Source organism: Charadrius vociferus, unplaced genomic scaffold (genome assembly GCF_000708025.1).
Source record: "Charadrius vociferus isolate BGI_N301 unplaced genomic scaffold, ASM70802v2 scaffold340, whole genome shotgun sequence".
Taxonomy (NCBI): domain Eukaryota; kingdom Metazoa; phylum Chordata; class Aves; order Charadriiformes; family Charadriidae; genus Charadrius; species Charadrius vociferus.
This window is the reverse complement of record NW_009646631.1, coordinates 1166382-1190448: the sequence shown is the minus strand read 5'-3', so window position 1 is coordinate 1190448 and position 24067 is coordinate 1166382. Positions and strand designations below refer to the sequence as shown.

Below are 24067 nucleotides of genomic sequence, written 5' to 3'. Positions count from 1 at the left end.
AATCATGAACTTGCCAATACAAGCTTTCCACTAGCTGCTAAAATAGGAGTCTTTGTGTTGCTTACACGTACATATATTAACTGTAAATAGTTTTAATTTTATAAATGAAATGTGTAAAATGCACCTGCAAGAAAGGATGGGACAGTTTTGTATGCAAATTTGAGGCAGGTACTTTTTTAAAGTAGTCTAATATTACAGTTTTTCAGCAGATCCATTAAACTTCTGAACACTTAGGAATACAGCAAAAAAGGAAAAAGGTGTTTTAGGCTTTGTTTCTTCCTCTTCCCAAATAAATATATGCCAAAAGAATGTATTCCTACCAATTACATTGTCAATACAAACTTTCAAAGTTCCATGTAGCTTTAAATGTTACTCCAGTTTTAAGAAGTAAGCTTTAGGAGCTGAGACAAGTTCCTAAGCAGCCTGTATTTAAAAAAAAAAAAAAAAAAAAAAAATCAAAATGCTGAAACAGCCCCAAGTCTTAAAACCACCCCAACTTGAGACAATGTAACACATCAATACAAAGCGGCTCTCCAGCAGCCTCAGGGATTCCCCTCACATTAGGCCTCAGGACTTTTCCAGGGGGTTTCCAAAAACTGTAACAGCACTTTTGCAGTAAGCCAACAAAAGCAACGCAAGCAAGTCCTCAACTGGCATAAATAGTAGTAACTTTAAAATACGCTAATTTATGCCTAATAAGGTACTATGTCATAGCATTTACATTTAAAACATGTCTTATTAATTCATACTGATTACACTGGCAAATTATAACCAATTATCCTATTTTGGAAGTGCATTTCAATGAATAAATCTGATTATATTCATTATACTCTCTGAAATTCTAGTCTAGCTAGGTTTTTTGGGTATGATTTATTTTAATGTTGTATGTGAAATCATGTCTCAATAACAAGAATTCCTTACCTCCTATTGATGACACTTGTAGTTTTAAACAGGTTCACAAATTTATTTGTCTAATAAAGTCCAATCTATGCATTTGGATGCAATTTATATAGCAGGGTCGGACTTTTGCCATCAATGACAGATGAGTGACAGCAGTATTTCATAAAGCAAAATACAACTCTGGGTTGTTAAAGAGTTCTGTTAATCTTTTTAAGCACTACCATTGATAAATTAAGCACTCAAAACTGAATTAAATCAGTCTTTGCCATAAATCATCTAATAGAAGTAGCATCTTTATTTAACATAGTCACTCTGGAATATTAAACTCAGTTGATTGAAGAGACTGAATATTTGCCCCCCTAAACAACTGTGCTACTTCCTAATGAAGAGATTATTTTTCTTCAGAGACAAGTTACACTATTTCATCTGGAGCCTTCCCACTCAGTCTGTGTTTTATAACCTTCCTTTCCTCTGTGTCTAAAGAAAACTCTATTTTTTCCTCTCTGGATTTTCTTTTTTTTTTTTCTATGATGAATTCCTCTGTTTAATATTCTGAACACACACAGCCACACACACACCTGCTGGAGGGCAGACGACACACTACAGTATCAACTGGATGGGAAAAAAAGAGCCTTGGGGAAACACTGCTCCAGCTATAGTTTCAACGTATTTACCTAATATTTTAAATCACGTGTTTGCCAGTATCGCTTCAATAGTGTTATCAATGCCTTAAGTTTATTTAGATTCCCCTGGTCCATTAACACTGAAAATATGTTATGATGGAAGGGATCCGCAGTACCTCGCTGCAAGGAGGCCAGTACTGGCAGCGCAGGGCTGCCCATCAGGACTTCCAGAGACTTTATGCTATGTAATTCCTACAGATCCTTCCAATCATAGCATCCTTCTGTTCATCTTAACAGGAAACAGAAGAGGACTATGGTTCTGGATTAGACCTGCATACGACTTACATCAGTTTTCTTTAATGGTACAAACACCAGAGGAACTTGCTGAATAACCACACAAAGCAGATAAAATAACCTGCCTCACATAAGAGTCTTATTTTAGTATTAATAATTATACCTACTGTATTGTGGGTGAAGAATGTACACATGTTCTTAAATTATTTTGAGATCCTTCTAAGAAAAGGACCGTTCTCTTTGCTAGGTACCATCCTACCTGTTTCATAGAAATGCGTCAAGAGATCCTCCTTCTCAATGAATCGTTGATATAGCCAGTGTGTAAGAGCTTCAGGCTCTGCAGGTACATCTTTAACTGGAAAAATCCTACCAAAGAAACAAACACAAATTCAACCCAGAAAATACATTCTCTATGTGAAGAACAAAACTCTTCCCTTCTGCCCTAGCCCACCCCAAAACATGAAGAACAAGAGTTTGGTATAAAACTAACTGCATGGTTCATTCTCTCTCCGATTCACAGGTCACACAGGTATTAAGGATACAAACCCGGTATGTGCCAGGTTCCCAGCCAGATGCACCCAGAAGACACAGGCAGCATTAGCTTCTGTCAGATGCTGTAGTACAGCATTTGATAAAAGCTATTAAGTTGTTGTTTGTTTTGGTTTTTTTTAATAGAATACCACCACGCTGTATTACTATCCTTAAAAAAATACGAACCAAAAAGCAATGAAGTTCACGCGCTGAAACAGAAAGAAATAAAAGACTGAGAAGGTTCATCCAGTTTTGAAGAAACAGTTCTTCAACAGGCAGAAGCCACCTAATGACATCACTAAGCACCAACAGCTCTCCTGTATCCCAGAAAACAAGTCCTCCGTGCTCTTCAAAGGATGCCTGAAATTTCTAAAGCAGGTTTTACACTGGAAACTGACCATGTAAGTAAGTGTGCTCAAATATATTGATGCTCTATTTAAAAACCCCAATGGAAGAAGGTCTGCTTCGAAAATCAGATATCCAGGGCAGAACTCACTGAGATACATACATACAGAAACCCCCAAATAACCCACCGTACCTCACTGGATTTTTTTCTAAATAGAATTTCAAGTCTTGCAGTAACTGTGAAATCTCCTCAGTAGACCCTAAGTGCCTTTTGGTACATACAAGAACTTATACATCTGCTGTGTTTCACTGGGAGGCCAACGCAGAAGAGATGTGTGTATCAGGCCAGCCTGAAAAAATCGTACTCTGAAATGCAAGACCCGCACTGTCAGTTTCTCTTTTCAGGTGAGCTCCCATTTACTCTGTCACCTCTGCCACACTTCTACTTTTCATCAGTGGATTTTTCATTTCTTTTTAAAGACAGTCCTGAATGACAATACTGAAACGAATTTGAAGTAACACCACGATCATGCGGGAAGTGTCTGAACAGATATGGGAATGTCAGACTACAGAAATATGACGCTTCTGCAGAATGCTTTTGTTGCTGTTACTGTTTTCAACATCTTTGCTTGCTTTGTTGCCAATTCATTTGTACCTCCTTTCAGTTTGACACATGGAAAAATAAGCTGTACGTGGAGGACAAAAGCAGCAAAGCATTGTTCTAATGAGTGAATTAAAAATAACAGTGCTTCGGTATACAGAGATAACTTCAATATAAGGAGATGAACAATTTTCTTTTCCAACTATGGCATCAACATGAACTCAGATATTTCTGTAGCCTTTGTAGCAATTCTACCTGCATCCTTCTCACACTGCGGAGTTCTCTGTGCTATAGTAAAGCCAGTCTCAGTAACCAGAAATTAGCAACTGTTATCTCAGGCAAAATACAGTTTGAAGAGAAGTTTTTGACCAAAGACAAATATTATGAAATAGTTGCTGGTCCAGTAAATAGCTCAAGTCCTCAGCATGCATATTAAGGACAATGACAAAGACAGGTAATAAAGAACTATTTTATCTTGAAGCCCAGACGTTATAGAGGGGATTAAAATTAAACCACGTAGAGGCAAATAAAAAACACACCCACAGAGAAAGGACCATTTTTGTTGAGTGTATAACACTAAGAAAGACTTACTCTCTGTCCCCAAACACAACCCAGTTGCCAAGCACTATTTTTACTCTCTTCTGCCTCTCTGCTGTGAAGAGATAAAAGGACTCAGCAACGGGATATTGTGTTTCACAGTGTATTTCCGCAGGACAGATGTTTGCTTACGCAAGTTTGAAGATGGTTCAGAACTAACAGAGCGCGTGTGTGGGCTCAGGACAGAAGCGTAGGATTACCGGGCTTCATATAGTTTCCATTGTAAGCTGCAGATATTCTTCACCTCCACTTCTCAGTTACCTAATGGGTAACAACTCTACAGCTCAATAACCTAGTTAAGCCTGGTATTTTTCCAAGAATGTACCTTCTAGTCTGAAAACATTATCACAGAATCTTACAAGATACTCATTAGAAACAATTTATGAGCTGCCACTTTAATGGAGTAGCAAAGTAGCATAAGTGATACCAATATTGTGAGAGACTAATGGAATGCAGCACACCACTTTCCTGCCTGTATCCATCCAGGCTCTTGTATGAATCAATACAGCACCAGAATACTCAACTCTCTGGATATAAACTCCGCTTCTGAAAAGTCTAAGAAGCAATCACCGTTACACCTAGTTTGAATGAATATTAATGCAGAGTGGAAAACAGCCGGTTTTCCAATAATGCTACACTGGCAGTCAAAAGTGCTAGCATATTTAGATGCATCTTCAAACACGCTTTTAGATTATCCAGAGTTATTTTTACAAGGGAAACATTCTTATTAATGACTGAGCTAAATTAGAGATGAAATTTAAAAAAAAATCCTTAAACTCTGGAAACAAGCCCTTCCTGTCCTAGATAAGGTGAAGCTAGACCTCCCTGTATTTATACTAAACATGCTGCCCATATCATCGTTCTCAGCCCATCAGATGGCTCAGCTGGCATCTGTCTTTTAAAAGAACACCCTCTTTAAGGAGATTGGGTTCAGGAAAGTCTAATGTTACAAAACTCTCCAGACAGACCATCCAAAACAAGGGCGGAAAGCAGTATCCTGACTGGAGCAGGATCATGCCCAACCATCAGCTGGGAGGTCTGCCAGGTCTCGCGTTAGAAGATACAGGAAATAGTTTCTTCTTTTCAATGAGATATGTAAACAGTTGTCAGTGTGGTCACAGCATAAGCATCATCTTGGCTCTACCCCACCTTTGGGTACCCAGCATCAGGAACACCACTAAAAGTGAACAGTGTGCTGATCTTATCAGGAAAATGAAATGTTATCACAACACAGAACTGTCCTGACAAGGAACAATGTCAACATGTAACATCTGAAGCTTCTAGATTCTCTTGGGCACTTCAATCTTTCTAGCTTCTGGACAAAACTAACCTCTCCTTGCATGAAAATAAGAGCGTCATTGTTCCTGGTGTGGCAAACAAGGAATTTAATAGCACTGGATAACTTGACCAGAAAATTCAAGCAGAATGGAAATACCTCCTTTCCTTTCTCCTCAAGGGAACAGCTGCTTTGCTATCATCAAGGGGAAGTGGGGAAGAGGCTAAACTTCAGTAAAAGCAGTGCCACCACGGGCTGCACCCTGAGAAGTTAAAAGTGGTGGTGGAAGCGAAGATGTACCCCGATGGGAGTCTGCAAAGCTGTCTCAGTAATGAAGCATTACCTTCTAGCTGGAGGTTACCTATCTGCAGCTGTGAGGTGACAACGGCTATGGGACACTCCACATAGCTGACTGAGGGACAGCAATTTTCTTAAACCACTACAAAAATGTGAATCTATGTCCTAAACCTGGACACCTTAGCAAGAATGACAGTCCAGGAAAGAAGAAAGGATTTTAATAAAAGGAGATGTAACTGCCAAAGACATGTTGGCATACATAAGAAATTGGGGAGACTTACCTACTGATAAGCCATTTCTCAAAAGATACCAAAGAATTTTCAGAAATACAGCATTTTCAGAAACATTTAATCTCTTTTAAATGGTCTTTATTGGAGAAACCACCTCTTGATTGTGTATTAAAATTCTAAAGTTCACAGATACCACCTTTAAATACTAACTGCCATTTACCATCTGTCCTACCCTGAATTTAAAGTTCTTTATTACCACCTACTCTTTCTAAATCATACTATTATTTGCTGTTTCAACAACTTTTAGAAATAAACGGCACGACAGAGGTTGTTGGTAGATCTCAGGCATGACCAAACATAAGTTACTTGTGTAAAAAAGCATATTAAAATACATAGCCTAACTGGATGCCCTTCATACACATTTCTGTAAAACTCATTCAGCAACCACAATGTATTCCATCTTATTTATAGCTAGGAGTCTCGTTCACTTCAATAAATCTGTATTAACGTAGACACACACACACACACACACAAAAAAGAACTTCCGCAGTAGTTGAAAGCTTGTTTCAATGGCAGCACAGTACAAAAGCTAGTACGAGAAAGAAAGGTGACATCGTACTCATCCGCATTATGGCACAAAGATAGCTGAGTTAGCTGGAAATAGCATGGCACTTTCATGCAGCATAAATGCAGCTATTCTCTGCGGTGGCGGAGACTACGACTGGCTCCGACTTCAGGGCCTCTACACCACAATCACCGTCACACAGTGTAAAAGTGGGATATGGTCATACAAAGGCACGCCCCAGCAGAAAGCTAACACGCAGTACCCCCAACCCCATGCCATTCTTGACTGCGGTTTTTTTTCAATTTTTAACTCTTGGGTTTTGACAACAGAACTGCAGCATGTGGGAAATCTTACTATTAGAGAAACCCGGAGACCAGCTGACAAACACCAAGTCAGTCACTAATGAAGTGACTGGTGTAAGAAAAAAAGAAATAATTCCAAAACTCAACTCACTGTGGGGAAATGGCGGGAGATGAGAATAGTAGCCAGTATGCGGTCTTGCTACACAGACACCAAACCACTCACCTTATTTCTGTTGAGTGTAAGTGCAGTAAATCTGGGCTTACGGGCAACGCACATCACAAAATGACCCAAGCATAAAGCTAAACCATTCTGAGAAGAGGAAACAAACCTTTCCAACACATTCACTGAAAGGCAGGTCTCAGCAATGCCTCTAGTTAGAGATGCCTGGCACCTTCCAGCCCCCCCCTTTTTTTTTTGGTGCTTACCGCTTTAACAGATGGGTTGAAATTTCCCCCAAAAATCCTGGCACCATTTGACCTGGAAGAAGTTAATTCGGTACTTTCCCTGAGTATTATCTTTCAGAGAGCAAATGGTTTTTCAGCACTTTCCAGTGAGTTTTGAGACAAGTCTGTCAGGGTCAAAAATTTACTCAATAGTTAAAGGGTAAGTTCTCACACCTTTGTTTTGAAGAATCTGAAACTTGGTAATTGTCCTTTTTCCTAGGGAGGTTTCTTTTGACATCCTGAGGAAAATCAGGCCACAGCTTAGCCTAATTATGAACTTCTGAAAAACATGTCATTTGTACTAAAAACTCCAGTTTGAAAAGCAAAGCTCAACTCATTATCAAAATTGAGCTTTCAAACAAAAAATATTACTGGATTAAACTGATCCTTCTCTGCCATTTCCATCAGCTAGAACAGCACCTGAAAATGAAAACATAAGGCTGGTTGCTGTGTCCTCTACGCTCCTTTGCTGCTCCCTAAGTAGGATGAAAAAGAAATAATCCTGCAGTACAAGGACAGGCTACGAGAAAAGGAAAACACTAGATTTGAAAGACCGTGAGGCAGAAGGAGCCAGGTTGTGACCACAGGGAACAGCAGAAAGGACTGACTGAGCGACCAGAACAAAAGAGGCTCTGCAGTCTCCTCTGCTCCAGTTTGAGTAACACAGAAAATGTTGCTTTTTTCCCCACTGCTCACCATCAATTCCTCACTCTGGACTACTCTAAAAGGGGAAAAGCATGTTTAAATCCAGATTCTCCTTTCATACAGTAAAGATGGCATCTGGTCAAAACTATTCTTTACCTTTTCCAAAGGAGCTTGATTTTTTTACTATATTTTTTTTTTTGCTGTAAGTCAGTTAAAAGAAACGATAGATGAGAAACTAGTACACTAAAACAGACTCATGCAGAACTTTGTCTCCCCAGTTATTTAAAAATTACCCTTAAAATTTATTTCAAATGTAATCACCAAGACATTCCAAATTACAAATAACAAGCAAAATTTTATTACACTAAATGAAGGAAAAGGGGAGAATAACAACAATGCAGACATACTTGATCTACATTTCATGAAAATTTCAGAGGACATCTATGTCAAATGCAGAAAAATAGAAACACCTCTGACATTTTCTATCTTTGGGAGCCATTTCCATCCTTTTAAAGATGAAGTCTACTTTACTTCGGGTTCTCCTTTGCTAACTGCGTTTGTTTCAAAGTGTTAAAGAAATGCACCAACTTTACAAGGGACATCTCAGAGCTCAACATAGCACAGGCCTTTCCAAACCTCAGTCACTGATTTAATCCTTGCCTACACTGTTAAGGACGAAGAGTAGTTAATACCCAATTTTTATCAAAATTATGAATTACTGAGGAACCACCTTGAATTTGTGACCTGCTGAATATGCACTGGCATTCCCAGCTGACAACCCCAAATACTCTAATGGCTCTGTTACAGTAACGTTTTGGTCTCCACATGGAAGATGAACTTAAAGAAGTACTTCAGGTTTCCTGGTCAAGCCTTAGAGCTACACAGGTCTGGTGTATCATCCTCCACCCTGCGGCTTGACCAGCTCTCAAGCAGCAACACCACACAGAAACCTCCCAGGACACTTTTCAGCACATTAAAAGGTAGCTCTGCGTTTCCAAACAGAAGTGCCAGGGATGAGAGGAAGGAGGCTGACACGGCAAGGATCAGCTCGCTGGTCACAAAGTACAGCTGTCTGTAGCATGCACTGTTTAACTTGCATAAAAGGTTTTGGTGTTTTTCCAGAACTGCTCCCGATTAAGGTCGGACAGAGAAATGGGCTCAAGACAACATTGTATTTTCAGACAAGTGAGGACACTACCTAGGAGGCACACATGCAAAGCTCCTGAGAGACAGTTTTCTGCTGACCAAACCTATAATTTCAAAAATAAGCTCTAAGAAATTGATGTCAGCCCACTGGGCTTCAATTATCCAGCTTCCCAATCCTGGAGAAGGTTCAATAAAGTGATAGTAGGGCTGTAAGGTTTTCTTTAACAACAGAAACCCTCTGGGAGAAAACAGGTGTTCCCTACTCCTCCCTGTCCGCCACCCCCAGTTTGCCAGGCACATACTCCATCTTCACAGGTACCTTCTTCAGTGGTACCATCAACTTTGTTCAAATCATCAATACACGACTTAAAGTTGTCAAAACCCTTAAGATGCCCATCACTTTACAACATTCTGCTAAAAAAACAAACCAAAAACACCCTAATGAGTAAAGTCAGGTGATCTGGGAAAAAATAAAAAAATGAAAAAAAAGTTGCTGTAATGCCCTGAAGGGAATCCAACAGGAAAATTTCTGTATAAGCATTGAAAAGGTTGATGCAACATGGGTAAATTCATGTACACACACTTTTCAGTCACTCTCTGCTAATCCTGCCATGGATAAATATATCCTTTATGTAAAACAGAAAAATATTTTTAAAGCCACGCAAAAATTTCTAAAAATAAATGTTATTGTCAAAAACACTGAAGGTGAAAATTCACCACATTCATTCCAAACTTCAGCTCCAATTCCAGATACATTAAAAGGTCTTAGCATATCATAGCTAGATGACACGCTAAATCTGGAAAAAAGGATACAAAAGCAGTATGGCTTTTTTGGTATAAATTATTCTGGGTAGTCAAAGAGAAGAGTTGCAGAAGGACCTGACAGTAGTTGCAGATGAAATTAAATACCAGTAAATACAAGGCAATGAACACTGGGGAAGGAAAAAGCACCAGCAGCTACACATACACTGCCACAGCCTCTAAGATTAGCGATTATTACTCTGGTAAGTGATCCTGAAGTCACAATGGGGAATTCAGGATGTCAGTCCACTCACAACCTAGTTATAGCAGAACCAGAAAAGGCACAGACAAAAGTAACGAGATAATCAGGGAAAGACTTTTGTGTAAGGAAATAGACGAAGACTTGTCGGGCTGGGAGGGGGACAGGGACAGCTAAGGCAGGATGTAAGAAAGCACTATAAAATGACAGGCCACAGAGAACATCACTGAGGAATGATTCATGCACTACTGGCAGGACATGGGAGGAAACGGAGCACCCACTGAAGGCACCAGGCAGAGAACTTAACACAAGCAAAAAGGAAGTGGTCCTGGCTGCCACGCTCAAGAATAGTTACACGTTGTGCCATGGGAAATTGTGGAAGTCGAAGTACATGCAGATTAAAAACGGTATTAGACAAGTTCATGAAGGCCAGGTCCATCAGCACCTACCAAAAGAGCGATTGAGATGTGATGCCTGCTCAGAACATGTTACAGCCACTGCGTGTTTATGTGCGGAGGGATGGCACACGGGCCGCCTTCCTGCGCCTTTGCTGCTACCGCCCGCTGTCAGAGCCAGGGTACTTTGTTAAATGCATCTTTAAAAATTGCTACCCTGCATCCAACTAAAACCCTTACAGTCCAGAGCACACGTGCCTAAATTTGATGTGCCAATTTAAGAATTACCAGGACTGGAAAGCTAGCCAAAGGTCCAGTTAAAACCAAGACACTCAGTTGTCATTTCAGAGGTATTACATCCAGCGCTCAGCCTTCAGAGACATGCCGCTGCATTAGCTTCCATTGGGGCATACCTCAAATGTTTTTACAGGGTCAGCCACAACAACTAGAGGTTATTTTAAATAAATAAATAAATAAATAAATCTCAAATAGAGAGGCTTGCCCCTGTCTAAACCAGTGATTTGGACCCTCTGGAAGAAAACAACAAACCTACACGCAACAATAAATGATTTCTAATATTTTTCTTAGAACTGTAGTACTACAGAAACTGTATCATTCAAGTTTGATGCAAGGAAGGTTACATCATCTTTAGGCTTGTGCTCAAAACCAGGTTTAGAAGCAGGTAGTTAAGTTGAATTAACTTTCTTTTTTAAAGGAAGTATTTTTGGAAATACTCTTTAGCAAAATTCTAAATACATTCAACTTGCAATTATCCCAGAGATCTGAGAGAGAACTAAGGTGACCTGAATAAAGCACAATAGATATTATGATATCTTACATAAATTAGAGTGTAAGTATGTTCACCTTTGGAAAAACTTGAAGGCAGATTTCTATAAAAAGCAGGGACAGATTTTAACATGGCTGTGGAAAGGAGCGCCGGCGAGCAGCCTGTACTCTGCACCACACAACACTGACACAGCAGTGATGCTGGAGAAGGTCAGTCCCAGTTAAACTACCACCCAGAGGATCCACACAAGGATATCTGAAAGCTTACTGTAAAAGTCTAAAAGCTCCCCAAATCAGCAAAAGGGAATCAAGACAAAGCAATGCCATTTTGGGATAAAATGTGATCAACTTATTTGTCATAGGAAGAGTGTTAAATTATTTCCAGAGATTTCAGACTTGTAATTAACTGCAAACCAAAAGCAAAGTGCAACTTCTCTCTTTAGTAGTTTAGGTCTTGAGACAAAGAACTGCTAAGGAGAAAAGTTTTAATAGTATCCCACCCTAGGTGTCAATGAGATTTGGTACTATTTCCAGCGCGTTGCTCTGCTCAACTATTAAGAGTATGCTATGAGTGAAAAAACTAACATTTCTTCATCAGAAAGTTAAATACAATATATAATAATCTCTCAGGAAACTTGTTATTAAACAACACAGTGATTCTTAATTTCTTGTCATTATTGAAAAAAAAAAAGAAAGTCAAGTTAGGTTTACCAGCACCTTAACACTGAAGTGGCTAAGATGACCTAGCCATCAAATATATTCCCCATAACTATATTCAGCCACAGAAGATTAGTCAAAAACTTAAATGTGCTAAGATATGGAATGGTCACTGAACTTTTCAAAAGAAAGTTGTGTTTTGATTAGATAATATGAGTTGCCCACTTGTGTGAGACGAACTTAAAAGAAACATTGCTACTGATTTCCCATATCCTGAAACATGGTATTTCTAATTTGTGAACATTTGTTTTCTAATACTTTAGAAAGTAGAAGTAGAAGGGTTTTTTCATACCTGTAATGTACATGTGTAACCGTTGGTTGTCGGTAGCCAAGAATCCAAGTTTGGATGTCTATAGGTTCACCTTTGGGATACGCAATGGTTGTATCTATCACCCACTGGAGGCCTTTTGATTTGCTCTCTAGGAACAAAAAGAAACGTGATATTAAAAGTAATCAGAAAGTGCATGTCACTGATTTGATAGTTGTTCCATTTTTATAATACTTCATGAGATATGAAGCACAAATAAGACAGCCAAAATCAAATCCAAATTTCATCACAGAGCACAGAAATACTCTTACAAACTTCAGATTTTACTTTCACAGTTATTTCTGTTGTTCTTACATACTGTTGTTCTTACATACTGTACTTACATACTATTCATACAAAGAATAGAAGAAGTACACTCACTGGGTATGAGTATAGTCACATAAGATGTTGGCCCAAATGTTAGGTACTTCCCCCTATTCACCACAAGGAAATCTTCGAAAATAAAAATCCAAGCTTCTTGGTCCGCACTTTAAGCGCTTTTACAACTGGTCCTTTGTAAGAGCCCACAGTTGCAGATCACTGACAAAGCAACAGCCATATAGATCCCTTTGGACAACTAGCCTCACTACTGAGTTAGGGCAAGTGGATAAAGGTGATTTATGTCATACAACGAAGTTAGAATTTCAAAGACATTTAAAAAAAAAACACCACCACCTTAAAGGTTCTTAAAAATCTGAATTACAGGATAAAGAGGAAATACATCACTTCACGTGGAAGAAAACAATGAAAAGAAGTTGGTCAGTTTTCACAATGGAGAAGAGATTGCATCCACAAGGTCCCAGAAAGACTGATACCAGTACACGTTTGTATGCTGCTCAGCATATTTAGAAACTGAAAAAGGGATCAAAGGAGGTGAAAATATTTGCTATGAAGATTATCCAGGAGAGTCAAATTTAAATGTGAACATAGGTTACTACCAGCAATAGTCAAGGTCAGATATCAGCCCAGCCATGACCTCTCTCTGGCATGTCTTCAATTCACAGGTTTGCAAAGAGGGAGAGCAGCAGATCTGGAAAGTAAACCAGGAAGGAGGAGCACATTGCCAAGATGGCACTTTGAGTTTCGCTTGTCACTTTTATATCTATTCTGTGGGAACTGGGGCTGCCTTGTATCTGAGGTCATGTTATGTTCGGGCTAGTGTAGTAACAAGCTTACTTAATGCTTAATACGCTAGTATAGTATAGTGCTCACATCATACTCGGAAATATCTTAAAGCATTACAAAAGTTGACAATTAGAAACAGCCACCTGTAGGCAGAAGCATGTAAGACGTGTTAGGTCTTAGTACAAAGTACAAGACTCTTCAAGCCTGCAGCTGAGATAGCGATGAAAGAAATATGATAGAGGTTCACAAAACCACTGTTGGCATGAAGAACATGCACAGGGATAGCCTGTTCACCATCTTTATCAATACAAGAATAGGCATATCCAAAATGAAGCCAAGAGGAAAAGTTTTCAAAGCAAACAGAGAGAAATGATTCTTCATGCAGAGGAGCGTCATGATTTGGGCTATATCAACTATCTGGCAAGCAGCTAGTGTTTGCATGGTGTCCACTCAACAATGGCATTGTACTGCTTTGTTACAAATGCAAATATACTACTTGAATAAGGCTAGACAGTATTTCATAATATTTAGGTTATGAGTTATTAGTAGCATGCAACGAACATGCTATTCCAAAATTTCACCAAGTGCAAGCTACACAAGTCAAAACAAAACATCCAGTGTCACCTTCTGGAAATACAGTATTTTAAAACCCTGACAGACACGTGAAATGAGAACACGAGGTCCCATTAGAGGCTCCAGGCTTGCCAGCATCATGACAGAGTGCTTGTCAAGTCTCTCTTAAAAAAAGCACTAACTACAGAGTCCTTCATTTTAAAAGTAGCAATGTATTAGAGAAAAGCCAATATGAAATTAATAGCAAATCCACAAAGTATTCATTTAGAAATGGATTTCAGAACAAAGCCATTCAATTTATTTTTTTCCCAGATGTAAAGTAAGAATGGATAAAGAAAATTGTCTAAATGAGTAAGCAACAGAGATCATTAATTGCAATTAAAAAGTGCCAGATTAATATGGGCACATTATTATTTACAGTAAAATGTTTTAAAATAATTTATTAAATATTTAGCTAGTATTTCAAACTGTTCTTTCAGTGGATAATGGTTCAAACTTCATTATGGGAAGACTCCTGCCGTCCTCTGATGTGCTGATTTCCTACATTCTGCTTTTGTGGAGCAGAGTTGCTGCATGGATTTCTCAGACCAGCTCCAAACTCACCTCCAGCCCCTTCCAGGACAGGGTAAGGAAAAAAAAAAATCTGCCTCTGACACCCCACCAGGAGTCACATGTTAAAAAAAATTAAATAAAAAAAATTCTGAAGGTAACATCAGCCTCTGTAGAACCTCCTTTAGAGCAAGCAGGTCTTAGCACGGGTACCTTCATGTGGAATTACCAAGACATACTATCAAACACAGTCACAGACATATTTCTGCATGCTCTGGTTTAAAATAAGTCTTACATAATCACCCAAGATCTCACACTGCCAAAAAAATTCACCAAGGATTTCAGAAAATTAATTTTGAAACAAATCTTGCTGTCCTTTTTGAGGGGTTATATGGTGTCATGTCCTGCTCCTGAGCACATTTATTTTAAATCCATGAAGCTCTAACAGATCCTGAAACTGAAAAAGAAACAGACAACTGCAGACAACACAAAGGGTTACGACCACAGTATGCCCAAGGATGCTGCTTTTAAGCCTAAGCAGACCTTTGAACAAGAATAAACCCTGTTATTTTTTAAATGGGCACACTAACAGGAACTCAGGACAGAGAGATCGCTGCATTAGTTACAATATGTTGTGAATCTCAGGTCTGGCATTTTTAGCTAAAAAAAAAAAAAAAAAAAAAAAAAAGGGAGTTGCGTATACCTGTTCACAAACTTCTCTTGCCAAGTTTGGCTTGGCCAACATAGCCACAGATGTTTCTGACAGCCAAATCCTTTTGAACTTTCTACCTACCATGAAAAGACACCTTCATCCTTCATTTCTAGTGCCTGCTGAAAGATTGAGCAGTCTGGCTGCCAGAGGCTTCAGCAGAAGAAACCGCTGCAAAGGCCAAATTTAAGCTGATCTCTCTGAGGACTAGTTTTCCTTCTGTGGTGTCAGTCTGCTTGCCACTTTCAACACAGGTGGAGGACTTTGATTTCTCAAATTGTCTCAAAATGTTAGCAGTCTGATTCTTTTTAAATAATACATAAATGCTCAAAACAGGTCTGCAGGCATCTGTCCAACAGAGTTGCATCCAAACCACATAGCAATAATGTACCTCAGTATGAATGGTACCTACTTGCCTTATGAGTGCTAAGAGAAGACTGAACAATCACATGCAACAGTAGCTTTACGGCCTGGACAAAAAAAATTAAAATAAACTTGTGGGTTTTTTTTAAATCACCAGCAAAGGCAAATCTTCATAACTTTTCTTCCTTATTTTTATTCTAGTTGTGAATTCAGTGATAGGAAACTGCTTCATATTTACTTATAAAGCAACTTAGCAGCAGTGTCTTCAAGGCATTCAGTACTCCATCATCCTCTATGGTCCCTCACAGCAGATACTTGACTGTCTACAATCACAAATTTAGTGGGGTTCAGAGCTTCACTTCATCCCCTCTATGTCCTCCCAGGGGTTACTCTCAATCAATGCTAAAAGTCGAATCTGACTACATGCAGGACTCTTCAAACCCACCAGCAGATTGTCAGTGTTTACCACTGAGAAAAAGAGCAAGTTATAAAGACAGGTTTCAACAGGAAACCTCGCCTCCAGCCGAGTTCTGGATGGTGTGATACTGCCAGATTACATCCGGAGTGGAAAAGAATGCACCAGCCAGGCATGAACCTGAGGACCACAGCTTCCACTTGAAAAAGAAAATATTTACTAGCATTCACTAGTATTCAGGTGTGGCTTCCTGAACACTTACATCACTCTAAATGCAGCCAAAAGAGGCTGTTGCCTCCCCCTGCATAGCAATGCATTCTTCTAACTTGCTGCTTGTCCTCTACTTGTCCTCGTGTGATCACTGACCTTAAAATTAACTCTTTTCCCAAAGCTCTCAGACTGAACATCTTACTCATTATCCCAAGATCTCTACCTAACAAATCACCTGGAACAAAACCAAAAAGCCCCTTTTCCAGGATTAAAAAACAACCTTCCCACATGTTATTAAAGTCACATTCCTCATATAACAGTGAATCAAAAAGCTTGATTAAAAAAAAAATAAAAATCAATTACAAAGTCCAGTGTCCAGCTCTGCAGAAGGGAAAATTTAATTTCTCTCAGAAAAAGCATCAGAACCGAATGTACTGTGCTGCCATCTGAAAACAGTAAGATAAGATTTCAATATGGCTCTAACCAAGCTCACAGCAACCTCTTATCAGACAAAAAATTGCTGCATGGTAAAATAAAGGAGAATTAAAAAAACATACTAGAGCAAGGTTGATCAAAAATAAGCTCTGTAACAGATATCTTCAGTGAACAATTACTTCAGACTCCTTAGAATTGCCAGCTGTTTAGGACTTAGAAAATTTTGCTAGTTTTAAAACTTGCAAGAAGATCAATTCTTATTAACTGAAGAAACATTGTACTTGTAACTATGTCAGAGACTAAACATTCCATTAAAAAAATTAAGCAAACAAAACCATAAAATAACCCCCCCACACAACCCAGTCCCTAAAGGGTCAAGGTGATGATGTCTATGCATCAAGTGTTTTTATGCTACCCGTACCTCTATTCTGTGCTAAAACCTTCTCCCAGAATGCAGATGCTGGCAGCAGCATGCTGTTTGCGGGGGCACAGCACATCTGCCCAGAGGGATGCTTTCATCAGTCACCAGAATTAACTTATACCATCTTTTCAGGCACAGACACCACTTAACTACATTGTCTGTACTTTCTAGCTTCAAAAGTACTCAAGCCATCAAGTGATAGAACTACCTTTCCTATATGTTTTTCCATCCTTCTATTTATTTAGAAATAAAATTGTACAATTTTGCTTAAAAAAAAAAAAGTGTTTCAAAAGGCAGTAAAAGCAACAACTGTTTTAGTAATTTTAGTATTTACCAGCAATAAGTTAAATTTCACCCTGATGGCTGCCTGTACTTGGGACTTTAAATACGAAAGAAGGCTTGGAAAACTGTTAGGAGGAGGAAATTGAGACAAAAAATTAAAGAGGCTGCTTGCCTTGGAAAAGCACCTGATAAAGAACTGATCAGTTTAAGTAGAGGAATAATCAAATAGTATTGATCGTCTAGCTTAGGAACATTTGATCTTCCTGTCACTTTACAGAGGAATAATCAGGTAATAAACCGTGGGAAATGCATAACTAGTACAAAAATAAACTGAAAAGGGGAGTGGATATTAAGAATATCATAATTAAGGCTAATGAAATTTTGGGGAGGCTGCGGAGCCTCGCACTTCACAACACAAACCCACCTCTACCAAAGGGATGACAGAAAGCAGATTAGAGACCTGACAGAAGGACAGATGATGTGGCATTCAGCTGTTGCACAATTCTTCAGCTACTGTTTGAAGGCTGTAACTCCAGTGGCATTTGATGTACAAAAGCAAGCCAGTGGGCTGGGGAGCCTGGAGTGACGTGATAAAACAACTGTATGCAACTTGGTTTGTACCAAATTAGGGTGCAGCATAGCAGTATATTAAGAATGAACCATCTTTTATTATAGTTGCTTTTATCTTTTCCTCTTTCACCCAGTATTCCACACCATTCCAGCTGAGAAAGTAGAATCGTATTAAATCTACAATGGTATAAAAGCTACAAGATAATCATAAATAAATTAAGTACTAATAAAATGGCAGCACTCAAGAACACCGTAACTGTGTATCATGACTCATTGTAACAGAGCAACCCAGGAAACGCAACAGGAAGGGGACATAATTTTTGATGATGAGGAGCTACTCTTAAACCAATTTAATGGGGGAGGGAGGTGAACCCCCCATCATTATCTGTAAAGCTCGGTGGTAACAAAAAGATTGAGAGAATGATAAATAATGGAGTAGAAAGCTTGTTATAGTACAATGAATAATTGGTAACCCAGGACACCATTAACATTGTTAAATAAGCAAACATAGAGCACAAGAAGCAGCGGTGCAGAGGAAGAATGTTTTTAGTGAACCGTGAAGTTCAAGTGTGATGCTACTGACACATGAGCCACTTCCCAAGCAAAGGACTACAGTAATAACGTACAAAAAGTTTATATGCAATCTCTATGCAAGACACTGGCAAAACCTTTACTGCTTATATGACATCTAGTTCTAGCACCCACAAAGCAACGATGGTAACCCAAAGAGGATACAGACAAGTTTGATTTCACTGAGCCAGTTTTTTTCATGTGATTAAAAAAAAGGGAAAAAGAAGAGAGATAAACAGTAAAGATAATCACTAACTTGTTAGGCTTCTAACTTTATAATATAATCTTATCAATTTATAGAATTATATTTAACTGAACAAACGTTCTTCAAAAATTTTCTGAAGTGGCAAGAATACAGTAAAAGCATTTGGAGGGCAGATTAGAGGAAGAGTCTTTTATACAAGATATAGATGAAGAATTAAACCTTTCATACATCTCTGAAAGGGAAGTTTTACCATGCTAGAAACATTTCTGTAAGCTTAAGAGAAGAGAGGACTTAAAATACCTCAGCTTCAGATGTATCAAAGGTTACTCTTTCCTAGCATACAAAATTTACTTTCACTTTTCATCCCTTTTATTCTGTTTCCATGTCCATTACTCTGAAAGAATGATGGCTAAACACACACATTTCTTTCCTGTTGTTGCCCACTTATCTTTCCTTCTGTCTTTTGAGTAGGATGGACAGATGTTGTTCCACTGTACTTCTGAGGCAATTCCTTTATTTTAGTACCCAGTTAGGTCAACTATTATCAAATGCTCATTTCTCCAGAGTCTGAATCATACCGCTCAAAAAAAAGGGAAAAAAAAAAAAAAAAAAAAAGAGTCAGGTTTGATGTTCAGCAAAGTTGACAGCAACCTAAGAGTATGAAAATATAAACCTGGTATTTGACGAGTGCTTTTGGTCCCCTTCCAGAACTAGGCGGCTTGTAATTTACATTTGGGGAACTACTTACTTTTCATACCTTTTTGCCTTTGAGATGGGAATAAATAGAACAGGAACAGGCCAAACTTTGCTCCTTAAAAAAGAGAACTTTTAACAAGAACTAGGCTATTCTGTTTCTCTTTTAAACCTAAAATCTTCTAAGACAACAAGGGCTTTCTTCAGCGTTTCTTTTCTGAATGTAGCCTGAAAGGAAATAATTCTGATGCATTCCACAGCTTGATTTTCAGTTCATGTAAAATCTTCCCTCCACTCCTGCAAGAACGTAATATCCATTCATTTCCTATGTTGACAAGACTAACTTCAAAACTGAAAATCTGGAAGCAATTTCTATATGAGTCTTCCTGCTAACACTGAAATTTGAACTTCAGCACAGAAAAAAAAACAAAGTCATCTGCATATATGGCTTCACTAGGATGGATCTTTGAATCACACTGCTAAATGACTATAATAATTTGGCTGTGGAAATACCAGCATGACCCATCAATAAGAAACCACCACAACCCCCCACACCATTGCTTCTATAATAAGTAACAGAAATCCACAACAAGGTTAAGTAAGATCTAACCCCAATCTCTGAATGTGCCAAGAAGTTAATTTTAAAAATTGAGAGACTAAAAGCACCAAGTCCCATAACTACAGGCGTTATTTATATCCCAGCTATATGCTACCCTACAGCCCAGGTGTCCCAGAACAATAATGCTGCAGGAATATTCTTATTCCCTCATAACTCTTCTAACATAAGACAGCCAAAACAATCCTTCAAATCTAGTCATCAGTGACAGTTAACTCCAGCAACAAAGGGGAAGTCATCATAAAAATCTGTAGAGAATAGAAGAATTTGAACTCAATAGAAAACAGTTCAAGAAGGGGAATGAAGTATACAGTACTGGATGCAAAGAAACTTTTAAAGCCAGGAATAAAAATCTGAACATAGTTTGCATGTTCCAGAAATGCTTTCACTATAGTTCCATACTACCATAAACCAGTGCAAACCATCAATAGTGCCGAAAAGAGCAGCCCACCTTCTTGCCCACTCTGGGTGCTCATTCCAGTATCTGTTCCGCCCGTCATGTGTACCAAAACAAATGTTCATGCAGCCACAGTGTGTACAAAACTGAGGTTTTAATTTTTTGTGTGTCTCAACATAAAAAATAAACCTAGTGTAACTAAAAGCAAATACGAAAACATTTATATAAATATGATGGTGCTTTATGGATATATTTGACATTTAAAGAGACCAAATCAACACAAAATGTTTTGCTTAACTCAGATCTTGGACATTCAAGTCGCTTTTTACCCACAAAAGTGAAGTGATCTTTACCTTTCATCACAGCGTCTCCACCTGCTGGAGTTCCATTTTCTTGCGGTGCTACAAGCGTTTTCAGGATTACTTGTGTTGCCCCAAGTCTCGGCAGGGTGACATGTTTAAGAAATGGCAAATTGTTTTTCTTGGCAAATGCCTGGCTTGTTTCTCTCCTTTTCCTAAGAAAGCCACCCTCTGGAAATAAAACAATCCATTTCCGATTACGGCTCCTGTAATATTTTTCTAGATGCTCCTTGAGTAACACAAGCTGCTGGTCACGGTGTGCTCTTCCCTATAAGGATAAAACATTAGCTAAATAAAATGAGTGCTTAAAAGAGTTAACATTGAGACAGATAATTATTACATTTCTATGATTTCTCTCTCTTTTCAGAGATACAAATAAGCCTCCATAACAACACAAAACACTGTTCCCAGAGTACCTGTTGGTGGCTGACTTCATACCACTTTACAGAAAGGCTGAAAAAAAGCCCTTGAAACTGAAGATGAAGCTCCTGATTTGATGACTTCTCTGCAAGAGCGACATCCAGACCGTAAGCGGGAACTCCGCATAACAGGACGACGTATTTACAGAATTCCTTAATTGATACTGGGTCCTGAGTTGAATTTACTAAACCGAATTCTGCAAAGACAATCTAGGGGTCAAGCTATGATTTGGAGGTCCACATATCATCAGTAATTTCTGCAAGCCAATCAGTATCTTCGCGTACTTATCTACGCACCTCTCCCCGCATCCCGTATTAGAATACCAGAGGTACAAGACAACACAGCCAGACCTCGAAACCAGGCTTGAGTTCAGTTACCACAGCAGAACCACAGATTTCTCCCAAACCTGCGCTGCTTCAATGCTTAGTCTCAACTGAAATCAGCACACTGATGGAAACACTTATGGTTGGGGCGGGGGAGTACTGGGCTGTGATGTTTGCAGGTTTCCTTCCTCTAGGGGAAACTGTTGAGTAGCAAGTTGTTTTATTTGTGTGAACTTAAAGAAAGCCTACAACAATAAAAACGAGATGCCTTAGCCAACAAGGTATTGTATGACACCAGGTTCTAGTTTGATAATTAGCTGTATAAGCAATCACCAAGTGATAATTAAACCTGAAGGACCAAGGGGATGAAAAAACCAACCAAACAAACCACCAACCCTCATTCATTTCTCCTCTTTGATGTATTAGCAGAAGTTTTTCACTTAAAGCAGTAAGGTATGTCCTTAATTACTGCAGAAATATCTTCAATATCTTCAACAACAATCTTTTCTCTTCCCACTGTCACACACAGCAAGAGCAAGCTACCCAAATTTACACATGAATTGATTTACATCAATTATCATTTTTGAGTGCTCCAAAGTGACTTTGCCAAATCATTCTAAAGACACAGGAGTCCAAAATTTAAGATTCCCTCAGCAGAGGTGATTTTAATTCTCTGAAATGTCTAAAGACCTGCCACAAACCATCCACTCTTTGGTGGTTGGGAGAGTGGGGTTGAGAAAAAGACACCAAGAAACAGTATTTTATTGAAGACAAGTTTTGTGAAAGTGTTCCTCCTAGATTTTGAAATCTCATGATTGCAATTACTTCCAACTTACCTCATGAAAGGAAAGGAGAAAGCTCTGCCTGCTCATATTAATTAAGAGCAACATAAAACATCCTCAGTTAAAACAGTCCTTTCCCACCAGACCACAAGACTCCAGGATAGCACAGCAGTTAAAAAACCAGCAGTGAATGATAAACTATTCACCTGTTAGATATTAGAACTCTCCAAAACCAAAACAAACCTAATGAATACAACTGTTGGATAACTGCTGTTTAGCAAATACCATGAGGTTTAAGATACTGCTGCGATACAGAAAAAATCTACTGGACTAATGGGAAAGAGGAGTGTTTAAAAGCAACCATGACTAGTGGAATACTGAAGAGTCCTGGAAGATAAAACGCAATTAACATACTGTCCAGAAAGAAGAGAAAGTGAGCCATACAGAAGCAGAAGCAGCTCCTTAATACAACCAATTCTTGAAGAGCATGGCGAGTCATTCACCATCATAGGGAACGGGCTCAGCCTTCTTTGGTTTAGAGGAAAGAAAACAGGTAGCAGCAGACTGCTGACAAATTCTTCAGGATGCCATGCACTTTGCATCACCAAAATGGCAAGTAACTGACAGTCTTTGTTTCCAATAAACTTTTCAGTGGGAGAAGAGCAAACACTAGTGAACTTCTAGTAGACCTCAGAAGCATTCCTAAGACTGCCATTGGCGCCGCTCATGAAAATGAAGCAAATATTCATTTTTAACAAATAGGATGTATTTTACCATGATCAACTTAATTTTTTTCCCCCTGTAAAATAATGTAAGTATTTGCTCATCCAAATATTACTAGGGCCTTTCTATAGTTAGGCAAGGGATCATGACTCACTCACCTTCAGTGTTTTTGCTACACTCAAAGGCTAATTAACAGCCAAGAAAAATTTTATTTTCAATTGGTTTATATTTAGACTCACAATGACATCATTTTATTTGTGATGTTGCATATTCCAACCACTTTACAAAGATGAGGAAAAGCCTTGGTGTTTGCAGCTCAGTAATAGATTGGTTTTGTAACTGGAATTGCAACACCATATTCAGAAATCACAATTAACAAGCTGACAGCCATGTGTACCTCAAAACGTGTATCTTGTGAATTTTAACTACTAAAACAGATTTGTATTTTACAAAGTGTCAAACCCTGTTCCTTTCCATACTTTCACAATACACAGCTGTATCTCTAGAGACCTTTATTTTATGATCTAATTTTGTCTGAGGTTTTCTAACCATGCCTCTAGTCTTAGTGAGAAATTTCACTTTAGCTGTGTATAGCTGTGATTAAGTATTTCTTTATTTCATTCTGAGTAAATTAGCTTTTCCTTCTCTGTAAAGTGAAAATTCATTAATTCTCTGTCTGCCCATACATTTTAAGTCCAGACAAATAAAAATAAGGAGAGGAAAGAAGCGTGTACGCTGGATGCCACAGTTCACATAAATGGCAGCAAGTTCAAGCTTATTGTTGTACTTTGAAGTTTCTACTTTTAGATTGCAGTTTGATCAACAGCTACCAAACAACAAAACCCCCAAATTGTAAGAAATAATCTAAGGCTTTCACCCCTTAACATTTGAGATGCTGGGCTCAACACACATTCTTTCCTGATGCTTAAATAATAATTAACCACCAAGAATCAATTAATTATTATTTATGCAGGTCCATCACCACCTTTATACCGGTATATTATCATGTCACCATCAAAATGGATGGTCCTGCCTTTCCTTATCTGAAACTTTGACAGACAGAACAGTGACGTAACCAGACTCATTCCACAGCTTCAAGGTCACTAAGGAAAGAAGACAGGCACCAACAATGGGCAGTCAGAAGCAGAGAGACAAAAAGGACTGCCTGTATACTTTGCTTGTACACCTCTCAGAAAAGGCTCCCATCATAATTGGGTTCTGTAAACATTCCTGTCTAGCCAAATAATAAAAGAAGCTTGGGAAAAAAAAACCAAAACAGTTTCAGAAGAAAGCTCTACCCAAATACACACATCACAGAGTAGTTAA

General features: G+C 38.6%; 1 protein-coding gene across 1 annotated transcript in view; it reads right to left on the bottom strand.

Moving 5' to 3' along the window:
* Positions 1-24067, bottom strand: part of LPGAT1 (lysophosphatidylglycerol acyltransferase 1) — a 63801-nt gene that overhangs the window by 3116 nt on the left and 36618 nt on the right. Inside the window, exons 4-6 of the mRNA XM_009888297.1 lie at positions 20488-20761; positions 11987-12113; positions 2077-2183 (exon numbers count right to left, since the gene is read on the bottom strand). Coding sequence (XP_009886599.1) covers positions 2077-2183; positions 11987-12113; positions 20488-20761 — 508 coding nt within the window. The remainder of the gene's footprint in view (positions 1-2076; positions 2184-11986; positions 12114-20487; positions 20762-24067) is intronic.